The sequence below is a fragment of the Balaenoptera borealis genome (genome assembly GCF_965194805.1).
Source record: "Balaenoptera borealis genome assembly, chromosome: 10".
Lineage (NCBI taxonomy): Eukaryota > Metazoa > Chordata > Mammalia > Artiodactyla > Balaenopteridae > Balaenoptera > Balaenoptera borealis.
The window spans coordinates 108,572,336-108,587,727 of record NC_138874.1 but is presented as its reverse complement, the minus strand read 5'-3'; the positions used below and the strand labels follow the sequence as shown (position 1 = coordinate 108,587,727).

Below are 15,392 nucleotides of genomic sequence, written 5' to 3'. Positions count from 1 at the left end.
AAAACAAAATCTAAGCTAATTCAACACACTCAATTATTTAAGTAGCAAGTCAATACTTCTCAATTGCTTCATCTTACAAACACAGCCACGATAACAAAGGAAATGTTATTTAAATCTGTGGACAAAAAAATGAGCCCAGACAGAGAAGAGTGAAAGGCCAAATCTGATATGATTTAACAAAGGTGAGAAAAGACCCAGCCTTTCCCAGAAAATAAATCACAGCCACACTTATTGCCAAGGTCCAAAGAAAAAAATTTATTTACAATAGAGAATTTTATTTGAAACATGCATTTTCTTTCTTTTTTTTTTTTTAAAACAAATCAGCAAATGCAGATCAAGTTTACACTCCTTAAGGCAAGAGTCCCTTTGCAAGCTGTACATGATCATATTAAATCCAAAAGCCGCTCACCCTGGAAACTCATGTACAAAGGGCAAGGCCAAGGTCAGCGATTTGTCTTTTATTAGAGAATCAGACAATCTCCCTGATACAGGAACTCTGAGGTCAACTTGCTATGAATTATACTAGGAAAATGCAAACCAATAGCAAGAAATTCTGATAGTCTCCTTAGTACTGCATATAATCAAATCAACTTTATTTAGAAAGGAAATACAGTAGTGCATACGAAAAAGTGAAAACAGAACCTGTCCACATAACCAGAGGAACAGCAGTGTGCCGACGGTCATATTGCACGCAATGGTCAAAGTCCAAACATTTGGTTCAAAGTTAGCTTTTCCCCATTTTGGCAATCAGTTCATCACAAATCTTGGTGAGTTCTTCTATCTCTTTATTCTGCAAATGAAGACAAAAAAAGAGGTTGATGAAATCTCCTGGTTGTTTGAAATCAAGTCAATCAGAATGGTCACTGGGCTTTTTAGGGGGAAGGGGTCCTCCAGGCCACCTGGTCCCCCTGAATTTATCTAAAGCAGCAAAAGAAATGACCTGGAGCCAAACAATCTGTACATCCCAGCTCTAGCTGTGTGACCTTGGGCAAGTTACACAACCTCTCTGAGCCTCGATTTTCCTTATCTCAAATGTGTGGTTAATAACATCTGTCCCTCTCAGAATTAAATGAGGTAAGAAATATAAAGTTCCCTGCACGGTGGCCAGCACGTAGTAAAGGCTTAACTAGTATTGGTTCTCTTCCGTTTATTTGCCTCCACGGATGTGGGCACAGAAGGATGGTGGCTGTTTTTGAGAAATGCCACCAGAGGGGATAAGCAATTCTACCTGGATGGGATCCCTAGCATTATTCAGAGGATGCCAGGTGAGGAGGTGCTGTGGATACAGGGCCCGAGGAGAGAGGTGAGGGCAGATGCAAGACGTCTTCAGGGGCTCCTCAAGTCACACCTTGCCCGTCCTCGGAAGCCCCATCAAGAGGAGCCAACTACGTGTTCATCTCGCACCAGTGATCCAACAACACTGTCTATTCTCCAGGAACGGGATCCAATGGGGCGACGCCTCCATCTGGATAGCAGTGGCTCAGCTCTCAGATGGACTAAATGTCGAGCCTGATGCTGATTTGTCTCAGCAGCCAATCTTGAAGGGTCCTCTCTAAGGGGGCGAGATCGTTCCAGTATCCCCAGAACATTGTGCAGCCAGCTTTTCCTCGAGGTCCCCATGGAAGGCAAGTCAATCACAAGCCTGTGCCCTGAGGCTGTACTGAGGCCCTTCCCCGGAAACCTTGGGGCCTAAGACACGTTCCAGCCCAGAGCCACGTACCCTGTGTCCGGGCTGGGCTCCAGGTGCCACTCATCACTGAGCCGGTGCCTGGGAAGAATCAGCCCTCCTTAGCAGGGGAGAGGTTCGGTCCTGGCTGCAGCCCTGCCACCAGCCCCGCCGGGAGAGAGCCCCACCTGGAACATCCCCTTGGCCTTGGCCCGTCTAGAGTTTTCGGCTCCCTGAGGCACTGAAATGCCTGCTGGAAGATGGGACTCTGCATGGGCTGCAGGACCAGCCACTAATCTTGAAATTACTATTATCGCCACTACTGCCACTGCTGGGGCTGCTAAGAGTGATTTTTCATCTTATTGGAGCGCTTACTACGTGCCGGTCACCATGCAAACCCAGCCTAGGCCCTGTGGTCGCACTCTGTGCTCCCCACGGTCCCTTAAAGGTAGCCATTATTATCCCCCCACTTTTCAGTGAGGAAACTGAGGCTCAGAGAGGTTAAGCATTGTGCGTAAGGTCACACAGTTGGTCAGACGTAGCAAACCTGGAATGCAAATTCAGGTCGGCCTGGCTCCTATACAGCTTGGCTATTTTATGTATTAGGCATGCTGAGAGGCACTAGCAGACCCACTCGCTATCAGTTCTTGGAGGTTCTCCAAGCTCTATCCTGGCACCATCAGCCCACCGCCCAGGAAACTGCCCCATCACGGAGCTCAGCTCACTGGGCAAAAGTCCCCGCTCACTTTATCAAGTCCCGACTGGGCGAAATGCCCAACGCCTTCACCTAAGAGCTGCCCTCAGGGGAAATCATGCTTCTGAATCTCTTGAAAATAGAGACCGCCCCCTCCATGTCACTTAGAGCCATTTAGTGAAGAACTCGTGTGGTTAACCCCTTCTTTCTGAGTCTTAGTTTAAGACAAAACTATGTCTGCAGATACATTTGTATTTTTTCTGTTATCCAAAACAGTGCAAATCCAACTTGCTTCCTTCCTTGTCTTTTAGTTTGCCAGAAAACCTAGCATCAATCACCTTCACTTTGCGACTGTAACCATGTGAACAGGCCAGGTGCCTTGAAAAGCATCTCTCCTGACCCTGGTTTTAGCTCTATTGATTTAGCTAACATCAGGATGCAATTTAAACACCATCAAACCCTGATGGAAACAAGAGGGAACAATCTCAAACCTTCAAGATCTACCGGTTTAGTCCTCCAACATTACAAACCTAGAAACCGAGGTGAAGTGCCAGGCCTGCCGAGGGTCAGGATGGATGGCAGGGAGGGGCAGGGACCTGAATCTCCTGAGTCCCGGGCTCTTTCCCTGACACCATGCAGGTGACGTGAGAGGTGGTACCTGCCCACTGCGGAGGTTAGCACTGCTTGGACCAGAACCCCTGGGGACCCCAGCCAGCCCGTGCTGGAACCTGGATGGGTGCTTCTAGGGGAGCAGAGACCATTTGGGAGACACCCTGGGCTCCTGCTGCTACCTGCCTATAAAGTATCCTCACCAACGCCCATCAAGACCCCAATGCATGTGAAGTGCTGCTACCCCCGGCCACTGGGCCCTCTGATGACCCCATCCTGGGGAATCCTAAGGCTCAGTAAATCAACCAGAATGGGGGTGCATGTCTGCAAGCACACGCAGGGAGGAAGCCTGCCTGGCGCACACTCACTCAGAATCAGATTCACAGCACCCCTGGGTGGAAGGGGCTTCTCATCTGGACACCCAGGGAGATGGTGTTTAAGGTGGTCCAAGCACTTGACTGGAAATCGGGAAATCTGGGGACAAGCTGAGGGACCTCAGGAGGATCCCACCATCCGCGAAAATGAGAGGACACCTGGGGGCCCTTCTGACCCTGATGCTGCCCATGTTCTGCAGCAGCCGCTTGTCTCTGCCCAGCGGGTTGCCTGTGGGTACCATCCACTTACTAGTAAGCTCACTGGATGCAGAGATTAAAGTACTATGCCCGGCACACTGCAAGTGCTGAGCAAATATCTGACGAATGAACGCTGAAAAGGAATGAAAAATGGCAATTCCCAGAGAGGCAGAAAAGAGGGCAGCCTCAGGGCTGCGTTAACCTGGATCTTCCAGAGGGAGAGCGAGGCCACGCTCATGAAGCACGAACTTGTCCCGGGAGTGCCTGACATGCGGGCGGTCCCGGAGCTGCCATGGGCGCAGGAAGCCTAGCCTCTGTGTGTCTCAGTGTCTGGCCAGCCCAGCCCGCCTGGGCCTGTTACCTTCTGCTCCAGCGTTCTTTCCAGAGCGTCCACTCGAAGCTGCTCCTTCCGCAGGCTTGCCTGGTACGCAGCCTGCTCCTGCTGGGCCTTGCCCCGGACCTGGGCGATCTCAGCGTTGGCCCTGCAGGAACGGGGCGGGAATGGGGATCAGAAATGATCACCCTTCCTCGTAGATGCCTCCCGCTTTCCTCCTCCCAAATCTGGGCAGGGGGAACCAACCACCTGGCTCCAGCTCTTTCTGATGGGCGCTGGAGCACAGGAGCCCATGAGAACCCCCATCCTCGTGATGCCCAGGTGCTTCCAGTGGGTACCCTGGAAATTACAACACGCGTCCTTTATTTATCAAAATGGATGCGAATGGAGAGTGCACTCTTATGTTGAACTGTATTGAAAAACACAGCTGGATTAACCAGCCTGCCCAAGCCAATGGCAGGGGTGCCGGGAGCTCCCAGCCTGCCTCGGCCGGGGCTGCTGAGGGGCCCTTGGGAGCAGACCCAGGAGGGGGGGCATTACCTGTCCAGCTTCTCCTCCGCGTGGACCTTCAGCGCCTGGTACCTCTGCTCTTCCTTCTTTACTCGGGACAGGTACTCCTGTGCGCATTTCTTCAGCACCTCTTCATTCTGACTCAACAGAGGACAGGGGTCGAGCCCACAGAAGAAATGCCAAGGAGGGTTGGGAACCCCAAGCGCTCTGGGACGCAGGTGTAACCCCGGACAGCCAGGTCCGAGCGCCCCAGCCTGCAGGGACGGCCTTCCTGAGCGCCCCGCAATCCTCCCAGCCTGCTCCACCTCCTCCACCACATGCGTCCCTCCCGCTCTGCCCGCGAACATCAGCACACCTTGCGGAAGCCCTCCAGGACCTCTTTCATCTTCTCGTATCTCCTGAAGAGATCGGCCAGAGATTTCTCCACCGAGTTCAGGTCGGCCAGGGCTTGCTCCTTCTCCAGGACCAGCTGCTGGACCGTCTGGTGGGAGACCGACTTCTCCCTCTGTTCATCCTCTGGCAGGAAACACGGGAACAAAATGATGGGGCCCATGGGCTGCGGACCTAGTCTCAGGGGCTGGCTGAGGCCTCAGATGCAACTCAGCCTGAATAGAGGGCAATCTCAGACCTTGGCTTTTGGTTGAGACAGACCCACTCCCCCGAGCCCATCCAGCTCTCTAAAGGAACAAAATCCACGGCCCCAGCATCCCAGACCTGGGCCTGGGCAACATTAGATGGGATGGAAATGAACCAGCATTCTTTAACCTGATCAATGCAACCTCCTAAATATCTACCTTGGAGACCCTGGTGATTCTATTTGATTGTCCACAGCACACAGACAGATCCATAAGGTAAAAAAGAAAACATCGCTACTGAATTTTGTGTTGGGCCAGATTAACAGGTGCCGTAGATTGAGCTGTGAGGGAGGGAATCTCCCTTCTTAAGTGTTATTAAGCTCAAGAGATGGTCATTGGAAAAGAAAAAAGGTTTCTTCATCCTTAAAACATCCCGTGAACCCAAAGCCCACATAACCATGGCCCTGAAATTCTGCTCCACACAAAAATGGACATTTCCTTTGATATAGCAAGTGTCTTAACTCCCAGGAAAAGGGAGCTATTTCTGTCAAAGTGAGTTTCTCAGTTACGCACAAAAGGATTAAATTCTGGCCCAGTTCAGAGTGGCTGATCCTGGTGAAAGGGACTGCTTTGTGGGCCACTGCAAGTGAATATGCCTGGAGCCCCTTGAAAACCCCTCACATTGATGGGAAAGGCTTTCTCTGGCCACTCTATAGAAAAGTCCGTCGACCGCACAGCGCTCTCTATGCTTTGTATGCCAATCCATCATTGGTCTGGGTGGGCAAGGAACCACTTGCTCTGAACCGTCTGGAACTTTGCTGACAGCAGAGAGTGGTGGGGGTGAGGGGAAGCCCCACTCCAAGCTCCTGTCCTTCCTTGGCCCCAGGTCAGCTGGGAGGGCTGCCTGGGCCGCAGGATGGACAGCAGCTGTAAATGATGACACAGCCATGGTAAGAGCAGCGACCAGTGTGTACCGGGCTCTTGCACGTGTCGGGCGCCGGACCGACTGTTATCTTGATTCAATGCTCCTAAGCCAGCACCCGGCAGCCAGGCTGAGCTTCCAGAAGTCCAAACCGGGTCACCCCACCCCAGGGGCTTCCCTCTGCCCTGGAATAAAATCCAAACCCCTGCCCCACACGCTCTGCTCTCAGCACTGCTGCGCCTCTGCTGGGAACACCAGCCCGGAGCTCCCCGCCTCGCTCAGAGGCGCCGTCCCTGAGCCCGTGTGGGAAACGCCTCCTCTGAGTGGCCCAGCGGTGGCCACTCCGTATTGTGAAATCAGACGTGTGGGTGTGCACGTGTGTGTGTGTAGAAGGCACACTCCACGGGAGCAGGGTCCTGAGTCTGTTTTGTCCGCTGCTCTGTCCCAGAACTAGGACAGTGCCTGACTCACAGGACACCTCAGTACACGCTGTGCAGCTGGGCAGTGAATGAATGAGCACAGCCTTGCGGCAGATTTCTACTATCCCTCCGACAGGAGAAGCCGAGTCACTTGTTCAGAGGATGCAGCAGATCCAGATCCAAACCCAAGGCTGTGCTCATAACTGCATCTCCACGTGAGCCTCTTAGGAATGGACCTGGAAGGATGTAGCTCCCTTAAAAGCGGGGAGATGTTGCTTTGGGTTCTTTTCCCTTAGATTCCCGATAGACGGGCATCTTTTCTGTATCTTGACGTCAGGCATGTTCTCGGGTGTGGGGAGGAGGGAAGAGCATAGAACAGGGGGCCACATCCTGGTTTCGGCTCCAGCCCTGACCATAAACTTGCTCATAAGTCCTCCCTTGAGGTCCCAGAGTCTCATTTCCAAAATGAGGGACTTCTCACACGTGAGCGTGTATCCTGATCAGCGGGGGGCTTGTTCACACACAGATGGCTGTGCCCACCCAGCGGGGTCTGATTAGGTCAGTCTGGGGTGGGGCCGAGGACCTGCATCTGTGCCAAGGTCCCCAGCGATGCTGAGGCAGCTGGTCCAGGGACCACGTTTGGAGAACCCCGGGCCCGGGAGATGCCTGAGGTCCTCCCACCCTGCCTCTCAGAGATCCCGCTACCAGGGCAGAGGTGAAGACCCAGGAGCCAGAGTCTGAGAGCCCACATTCCAGACCTGGCTCTGATACTTCCCAGCTGTGTGACCTTGGGCAGAGTTTTTCAGCTCTGTCCTCCACACCTGAAACAGGGGATCATAGTATTTATCTTATGGCATTTGGGAGAAGATTAAATATAAAGCCCTCGACACATAATAAGAACCCGGTATCAGTGACTCGTTATCAGCAGTATCATTGCCTCCCCTGAACTGGTATGATGTCAAGTCGCAGTGACCCACAAAGGGGGCTGAGCTTTTTAACATATAGCAAGAACAGGACCGCCAGCAATCTCTTTGCTACATCTAGACTCCTAAAAGAAAGGGCGTTACAAAGTTCCACCAGTAACCAAATGCTTGTTTTTATTCTTTGAATTTTAGCTGCTTCCTTAGTTCTCAGCAAGCTGTACAATGCACATTCTGGGCTGGTTTTACGCCATGTATACATTTCACTTGGCTTGGTAAAGGAGCCATTTATCAAACGGAGTCCATCTGATTTCCTGGATCTGAGATTAGGCCGCCTCAGGCTTCCTTTTTCTCCCCCATAACCCTTGTAAAAATAGAATTTCCCTGTTCCCGGGGGAGACGGAAGAGGAGAGAATGCTTCACACATCTTTTTTCGTAACTTACAAATGCTGCTAGGTGCTTCAAAGCAGGAAATCAGCTCAAAACCCAAGATGCTCTAGACACAACAATAAAACAATGGCCCTGGAGATTTTCTGGCTTTTTCAGGCGAAATACTATTAAACCATGTGGGGAATGCAGCCAAAACACAAAAGCAGAAGTAACAAAAATAGAAAAACAAACAAACAAATAAGGGTTGCAATGGGCGGGTGTCAAATTAGGTGAAAAAGCATTTACTTACCAGGCTTGCCTGTTTGTTTTGCAAGCAAAGGGCAAGAAGCAACGGAAAATGGAAGCAAAACAGATAATCAGGGCAGTTGTTAGGAAAGCAGGAAAAAAAAAAATCAATCGCAACAACCTGGAATGCAGAAAGCACAGAAATCCCTTTTTGTTCTGAATTCTGTGTAGTCAATATTTGAACTTAATAAAACATATTCTCTTCAGTAACATACGGTGAGAATGGACAGTGATGGCAGGACAGATGTCACATTGACATGGAGCATTTGTGAAGGTTAAACAGAGGTCAGGGAGCCAGGCTGGAGTCAAGGCTAATGGAAGCTGGGTAGAAGCTGGTTTTAACTTCAAAATGCTATTACATCCACTCTGGGCCCTGAACTGCAAGCTCTCTGGGCCTGAGTTTCCCTTTCCATGAGGAATGGTGGGTGGGTGAGCAGAAATGAGACGAAAAATACGGGATCCAGATGAGACACATGGGTGTGTTTCCTGCCTCAGAAGAAGGCAGGTCCCGCCCAGAGCTACAGTGAGTCCCAGCCATGCCACAGCCCCACACCATCCTCGGCAAGGACACGAGGACCCTGAAATCGACAGTGGCCCTAATTGGCGACCTGCAAGTGACTGACGGATGACATCCACAGACATGCCACCTCTCGGATGAGAACAGCTCTGGGAAGGTGGGTGATGAACAGGACAGGAAGTGAGGATGGGGAGGGGGCGATGAGGAACAGACACACAATGAGGCGCCACCCCAAGTGACAGCACTGCTTCCAGCCAGGGACGCTGGGGAGGAGGTCTCGCAGAGCCACCCGGAGAGTGCTTAAACACCCCCAACCAGGAAAATGCTCAGAGGGGCTGTTTCACAGCTCTTGAAGAGAGGGGCTCTCAGGCCAAACACACCAGGTCTCCTGGAGGGGGTGGGGATAGGGGGGTGGCATGTGTGGCCTTAATCCCTGGAGTCAGGGTTCCACATGCTCCTCAGACTGTGTCTGAATTGAAAACACTGTTCTAACTACTGTCACCTGCAGCGTGGAAAGCATCAAAGTCCAATACTCTTTCTGTCACCACAAGGACAGGCCACTGTGTCAACTAGAGACTCTGACTCTGTCAGTTTTCAAGAGGGAACGTCTGCTTCTATCAAACTGCCAGCTGAGCAAGGACATTTGGTTGCTCTGGGCAGCCTGCTGTCAGGACAAAGGCTCATGTCCTCTTCAACACTGGCCTAAACGTCATCATCAAAAGTAAAAAATAAAAATGTATGACTCTGAGACGCAGAAGGGTGTTTCCAGATAAGCCACGTAGGTCTGAGTGACGTTTTCACGTCCCAAGACTCCAGGATGCGGAAAGGTTGCCAAACAATGTGTATTGGAAGATATAAATCCTTCCTTCTGACCATTTTCAGCAGCAGTTTCAGTTCCAAGGTTTTTTTTTTTTATCTCATCCATATGTATCCATATGTTATACCAATTTAACAAAGAGGTTTCATTTGATAGAAAGCATACACCATGAGGCTGATCCTTAAAAAGATCCCAATGGGCTTCCCCCTGAGCTCTGGGAGAAATGGTCTTTATTATAATAAACCAAAATTAAAGCTTTTTTGAATGGAAAGCACTCAGTTGGAAGCTTCTTCACTGTTCCCAAGGCTGCGGTCATATTTATCTTGGGGCAAAAGCTAGAGGTGTGGTGTGACATATCCAAACGTTTGAGATGACGAGGGGTCACCTGCTAAAACAGCATCAAGCTGTGGTTTGCAGTGAGCTTATGTCCTTTGGAGTAAAAGGTTTTTTAAAAAACTGCTATCATGGACCTAAGCAAATAAATAAATAAACAAAAATCCCACACCTCGCACCCAGAGTTATAACAGCATTTTTGAATGATGATCATCAGTGAAAAGACTTGGGCTTGGAACTTCTGCAAGGCCTTTTCTCACTTTTTCTTTAAAAAAAAAAAAAAAAGAGCCAGGCATGTATAACTTGCAACATGAGGCCTTCTTTTATTGCAGGCCAAAGTAATCTGTCAGTACTGGCTGCCAGGGATGCTGTGTTAAGATGGATTCTGAGGCCGTGTCCAACCTCAGTGAGAAATGGTGTTGTGACCAGTTCATAGGGACAGGCAGCTGGACTGCCACGTGTTCTACTGTCCCTGTTCTAGACCTCTGTGTAAAGGCCGAGTCGGGTATTTTTTCACTTGTGTCTAAACTAAATTAGGGTTTAGAGATTTGATTATAGAGATCTGATTCTCTCCCATGAGCAAAAAAATCACCCAAATATCCTAGTAACCAACCCAAATCTCTTTCCCCATGAGGTGGGCCATCCTGGCTGGATCAAATGGTGGCCATTGAAGTGACAGCCACGGCTTCCCACAGGCATGAATAATTCATGCTAAGGGACACACATGCTGGCAGGTGTTTCCAGGAGGTCCCCAGACTCACTGATCTGGGGCAGAGCCACGTTCTGGGATGCTCTGGTCCCTCCCTAAAGGGCTTCATGCTCTAAGAGGAACCTGAGAGGAACACACTCCGAGTCTCTACCTTCAAAGCCCTCCCCAAAGTTCAGAAATCTCAGGGCAGGTCTGAGCCCCCCACCAGTGAGGACACCCACCTATCATCTGGGCGATGGTCTTCTCATACTCGGCCACTATTTTCCTGTAAAAGAAGTGAAAATAGGTTGGAACCGTGACCACACAATGGTTTTTAATTTCACGCGGGAGCCCACGTGCTGGATATCAACAGCCTGACCACTGTCTAAGAGGACAAGTCTTACGGGTCACAGGTGGCTCAGACTACTAGGGACCCCTCCAACCTCAGCCCTCTTCTTGCACACCCAAATAGGTTCACTTGCCTAGTGCAAGACTGATCAAATCACTCCCTTATACAAAACCTTCTGTGTCTCCCCTCTGCCCACTGAGAAAAAAAATAAGGCCAAACCTTCAGCCTGACAGTCGAAGCCTTCTGTCACCTGGGCCTTATCTTCCTCATCAATCTTACCTCCTTCCACGCCATCTCGTGAACACAGCGGTTCAGTGAGAACAAATGATTTCTTGTCTGCTCCGAGCTTTCTCACCTCTATGGCCTTGCCCATGTTGTTCACTTCCCCTCTCTCTTTTCCACCTGTCATAGTCTGTTTCTCAAGGTCCAATTCAAATGCTACCTCCTCCAGGAAGCCGTCCCTGATTTCTCCTTAGAACCCCATAACATTTTATCTGAATCTTCTTCCAAAACATACATCATAGTACTTGAGCGGAAGCTCCTCAAGGCCCAGGGACCACTTCTTAGTCACCTGTGTTGTTGAGTGGGGAGTGGCAGGGGAGGAAACAGTAGCACTTCTTGGGTAGGCGCAATAAAGAGAAGCTGCACAAAAGCACTAAGATCCCTTGCTTATAAGATTAAAGGAAACTCTCAAAAAAGACTTGAGGGCTTCACCTACATTATCCAATCCACAAGCGAACCAAGAGCTACTAATCTCCAACAGATCTAGGACCTGATTGCAGCTGACCCTGCCTCTCCGAGCTGTGTGATTTGGCCAAGTCAGTAATGGATGCTGAGGGTTCAGCTTACTCCCTGGTACAGTGAGGATTACCTTAGACCTTGACTTTCAGGACTGGGGGGTGAGAATTAAATGAAGTTAAAAACGACAGTGATAGCAGAACACACTCTTGCAAAGGCTAAAGGCCTTGCAGCTGCTGGGTGTCTGTCCCTGGCTTCTTGACCTTGGCCGCAAGGTCACTGCCTCACCCAAGGGCAGACCCACCACAAGAAAGGCAACCACAACATGAGCCCACTTGCATTCTCTCTCTGAATCCTACACAGAGACACTTCATGTTTTCTGTGCTTAAACAACCCCTCCTGGCACCCCTGAATCACAAAACAGTGATGGATCTCTGAGGCTGCCCCATCTAAACCCACCACCACTGAGGGCAGAGGCGGGACCACAGCAAGTAAGGGATGTGTCCTTTCAGAAGTGCTAAGAGACCGGGGACCAAAGAAGTGGTCTCCCTAGAGTTGCTACACAGGGTCATTCAGGAACCTTTCCAGGATCCCAGGGCTACAAAGTGGTAGAGCTAGGATTCAAACCCAGGTATCAACTCTGGAGTCTTCGTTATAACCCTTCGGCTCCATTGCCTCCAGGCATTGTGACTCACCCCCATTTTACAGATGAGGAAAGTTAGACACAGAGTTAAGAAACAGATTCAGAGAAACTGCTGTATAGCACAGGGAACTCTACTTGACTCCGCTGGACAGTAGAAACTAACATCACATTGTAAAACAACTGTACCGCAATTAAAAAAGAAAGAAAGAAAGAAAAAGAAACAGACTCAGAAGCAGCTACGAAGCAGAGCCTGACTTCCACCTGGTCTGGCTCCAGAGGCTGACGTTTAGGGCACCAAAAACTAGTGCCTCTGTGCCAGCTGGTGACACTTGAAATCCCACCATACCAGTTAGCAAACAGCACTCCCTGGGGCCTGCAGAGGTACAATTTCTCCCAGGAAAGCAAAAGGAACCAGAGACAGAACTTCCGGCCTCCCCGTATGTCCTGCCTTCACCTTGAGTGCAGGCAAAAAACCAAAGCCACCCGGTTCCCTCCCCCACTCCCCCTTAGCCAAAAAAAAAAAAAAAAAAAAGATAAAAGAGATTTTAAAATAATGCAACTACAGGGCCTCAGTTTGAATGTGAAATAGCACTAAGATTAAGCTCCAGAAGTGATCACAAAAACTGTCAGCAGAAAGATGGAACTAACAGAAGAATTTTCAGGAAGATACTATTTGACCTAGAAAATGGGATATGATCACCTAAACATTTGCTTATTACTTAAAACGGTAGCCAGGAATATGATTTTGATAATTAGCTAACAGCTACTACTGCAATTAAGTGTACTAAAAATGTACAAATTCTTCGACCAATGTTTAAAAATGCATTCATTCTCTTATTCCCACACTTTGAGACTTTAAAATGAAGCCTATTATGTATTTTTGGCACAGTGCCAGACCTTCTGTCTTGTTAAAATGATTGTGCTTGAATCCATATCTTCTCTTGCAATTGCCTCAGCTCGTGCTGAGGAAAGGCAGGTGTGTGGAAAATGAACTATGCCCCCTGCGCCCCGCCACGAGCAGTTCTTAGACCCCACAGCATCCAGACCCTGGACAAGATGTGCTAAACCAGGACGGTCAGAGCAGAGGTTTGGGCCAAAATTGCTTTAAAAACGCCACTTACAATATAGTTTTAAAAGTCACATCCCAAGGGTAAATTCTAGCCCCAGAGATGGTTTCTTAGTTTCTAAGAAGATGATAAATTGAGAAAGGAAATAAAGGGGGAAAGGCACATGAGGAGTGGAAGCAAGAGGCAGGCCGCTGGGTACAGTGGAAAGAGTTTGGGTTTCAGAGTCAGAAAGGTGGATTCAAATCCATGTTCTTGTTAACTAGAAGCTCCAGGGCCTCCGTCAAGTCACCTAACCTCTCTGAGCCTTCGAGCGGGGCTGACCATCCCCTCGACAGCTGTGGGGAGAAACAGACTGTGTGTCTCCAGCCAAAAGCACAGTGCTTGGCACACAGCAGGTACTTACCATGTGGTAGCTGTCATACTTCTATGACAATAGGCAGCAAATGAAAATAAATCACTCAAGCGACATTTGGGAGACACCCTCAATGTTTATCGATTGAGACTGGTGAAATTAATTATGTTAGACCCTTAAAAGGACTGTCAAGCACCTGTTGAACAATAAGGTCAAGATGTATAAAAATCTGTCCAAGTTACGCTAAGTTAAAAAAGAGTGTAGGGTAATGTACATTTCTACACTCCACTTCTGAAGAAAAATGGAGGCTACATAGATGCCTTAACACATTTGGGATCAGAAATGGAAAATTCTGGGAAGGATACACCAGAAATGGTGCATAGTAGTTACCTGAAGGGTGTGGAACCAGAGGCTGAGTGGGAAGGAGATTTGTTTTTCCTTGTACATATATTTATTCGATTGCATTATGTGACCCATGCTCATGGTATTTTAATAACAGTAATACCCTAAGAATACTTTTGTGAAAATACGAACCTTGTGGAATAATGGATAACTTCTATAGAGGACACTGTTCATGGGCCACACCAGCTCCAGCTGTTATCAAATCACAGGTAAGCATCCCCCAGGTACCAGGAAGTCCAAGCACCACAACTGACCTCATTTCCATCACTTCCCGCCTGCTTTCTTCATATTTATCTTTCCAGTCCGAGACCTCTCTCTCCTTGGTTATGATCTAGTATCAGGGAGAAGAAGAGGAAGAAGATTAGTCCCAGATGAGTCAATTCAGTTCTGAGCAATTCATACACCAAGACAAAGAAACACTAAATAAATATGGAATTAAAACCTCCTACACCAAATAATTGTGTTTAGAGAATTTCCCCCAGCATGAGATAGAAATAAGCCAAACATGAGGCTTTCACAATGCCCACAGAGAGCAACTAAAAGGCATGTGCTTTTTTGTTGTAACTCAAACGAGGCCCTAAAGGCTCGTTAAACAATAGTGTCCAAGATCAAAACCCACGGTTTGCCGCCTGTCTCTGCCTGCAGTGGTCAGAGGAGAAAGTCTGTGTCCAGAGATGCTGGCTTTGTGGACTGTGGGTACATACATTTATTTACAAATGGCAGAACCCGGAGCTTTTCCCAGGGCACCCAGAGCCAGCCTTGCCTTCTCTGAGCCACACACACGCCACAGTACCTCTGCCCTGGCGATCTGGAGGGCGGAGTCCAGGTCAGGCTGCTGGAACAGAAGGCCTGTGGGTTTCTCTACCTCGGCCGTACCGAGGCGGGAATACAAGGCTGTTTTGGAGATGGTGACGTCTGTTGGGTGAGCAGCTTCTCTCTGTGGAATGGTTTTTAATTTTAAAAAGTTAACATTCATCTTATGACAAAGAGAATTGCATTCATCCTCTCATGAATGGGTCAGTTGTATGGTTTTGAAACAAAGAACATCAAAAGTATGAGAAAATGCTAAGACTAATGGATGGGGAAATGCCGGATACAATCTACAGAAATCTATCATTCTGCACCTGCACCGGCTGACAAAGGGGCTAATGGCGGACGCCTCCCCAGCTCCCAGGCCCTGGAGTCAAGCACGTCTGGTGCCCGTTTATCACTGCCATTTATCAGCCGCAGAGGCATTTAGGCACAGCGCATAAGAACCAAGGTCATCTTCTAGCAGGCTCCACTTCCAAAATAAAAGCCTGACGGTGAACAGTGTTGAATTCTACTCTATGTTTTCCCAGTTTTGAGTAACCACAGATCCGATCATTTTTGTAAGACTTGTCCACATTTCAACTTAGGGGACGTTGGTTAGCTCTATTTGAAAGGATATAATTCACACAAAGCTTGAGGCCTACCATAGCTCTCAACCAACATCACCTTCAACGAGCTAGTTTCTGGGTGCCAAAAGGTAAGCAGTACGTTGGAGTTACAGCGTCAGCGGGAACACTGAAAACTGGATCACTGACGACATCCACCTGTGCCGATAAGCCC

General features: G+C 49.0%; 1 protein-coding gene across 11 annotated transcripts in view; it reads right to left on the bottom strand.

Moving 5' to 3' along the window:
• Positions 1 to 228: 228 nt before the first annotated feature.
• Positions 229 to 15,392, bottom strand: part of TACC2 (transforming acidic coiled-coil containing protein 2) — a 75,300-nt gene continuing 60,136 nt past the window's right edge. For all 11 annotated transcript variants that reach the window (XM_082406938.1, XM_082406943.1, XM_082406941.1 and 8 more), the window contains 7 exons: positions 14,596 to 14,739; positions 14,057 to 14,133; positions 10,494 to 10,537; positions 4,741 to 4,901; positions 4,416 to 4,522; positions 3,903 to 4,023; positions 229 to 790 (listed from right to left, as the gene is read on the bottom strand). In XM_082406938.1, the coding sequence (XP_082263064.1) occupies positions 725 to 790; positions 3,903 to 4,023; positions 4,416 to 4,522; positions 4,741 to 4,901; positions 10,494 to 10,537; positions 14,057 to 14,133; positions 14,596 to 14,739 (720 nt within the window). In that variant the 3' untranslated portion in view covers positions 229 to 724. The remainder of the gene's footprint in view (positions 791 to 3,902; positions 4,024 to 4,415; positions 4,523 to 4,740; positions 4,902 to 10,493; positions 10,538 to 14,056; positions 14,134 to 14,595; positions 14,740 to 15,392) is intronic.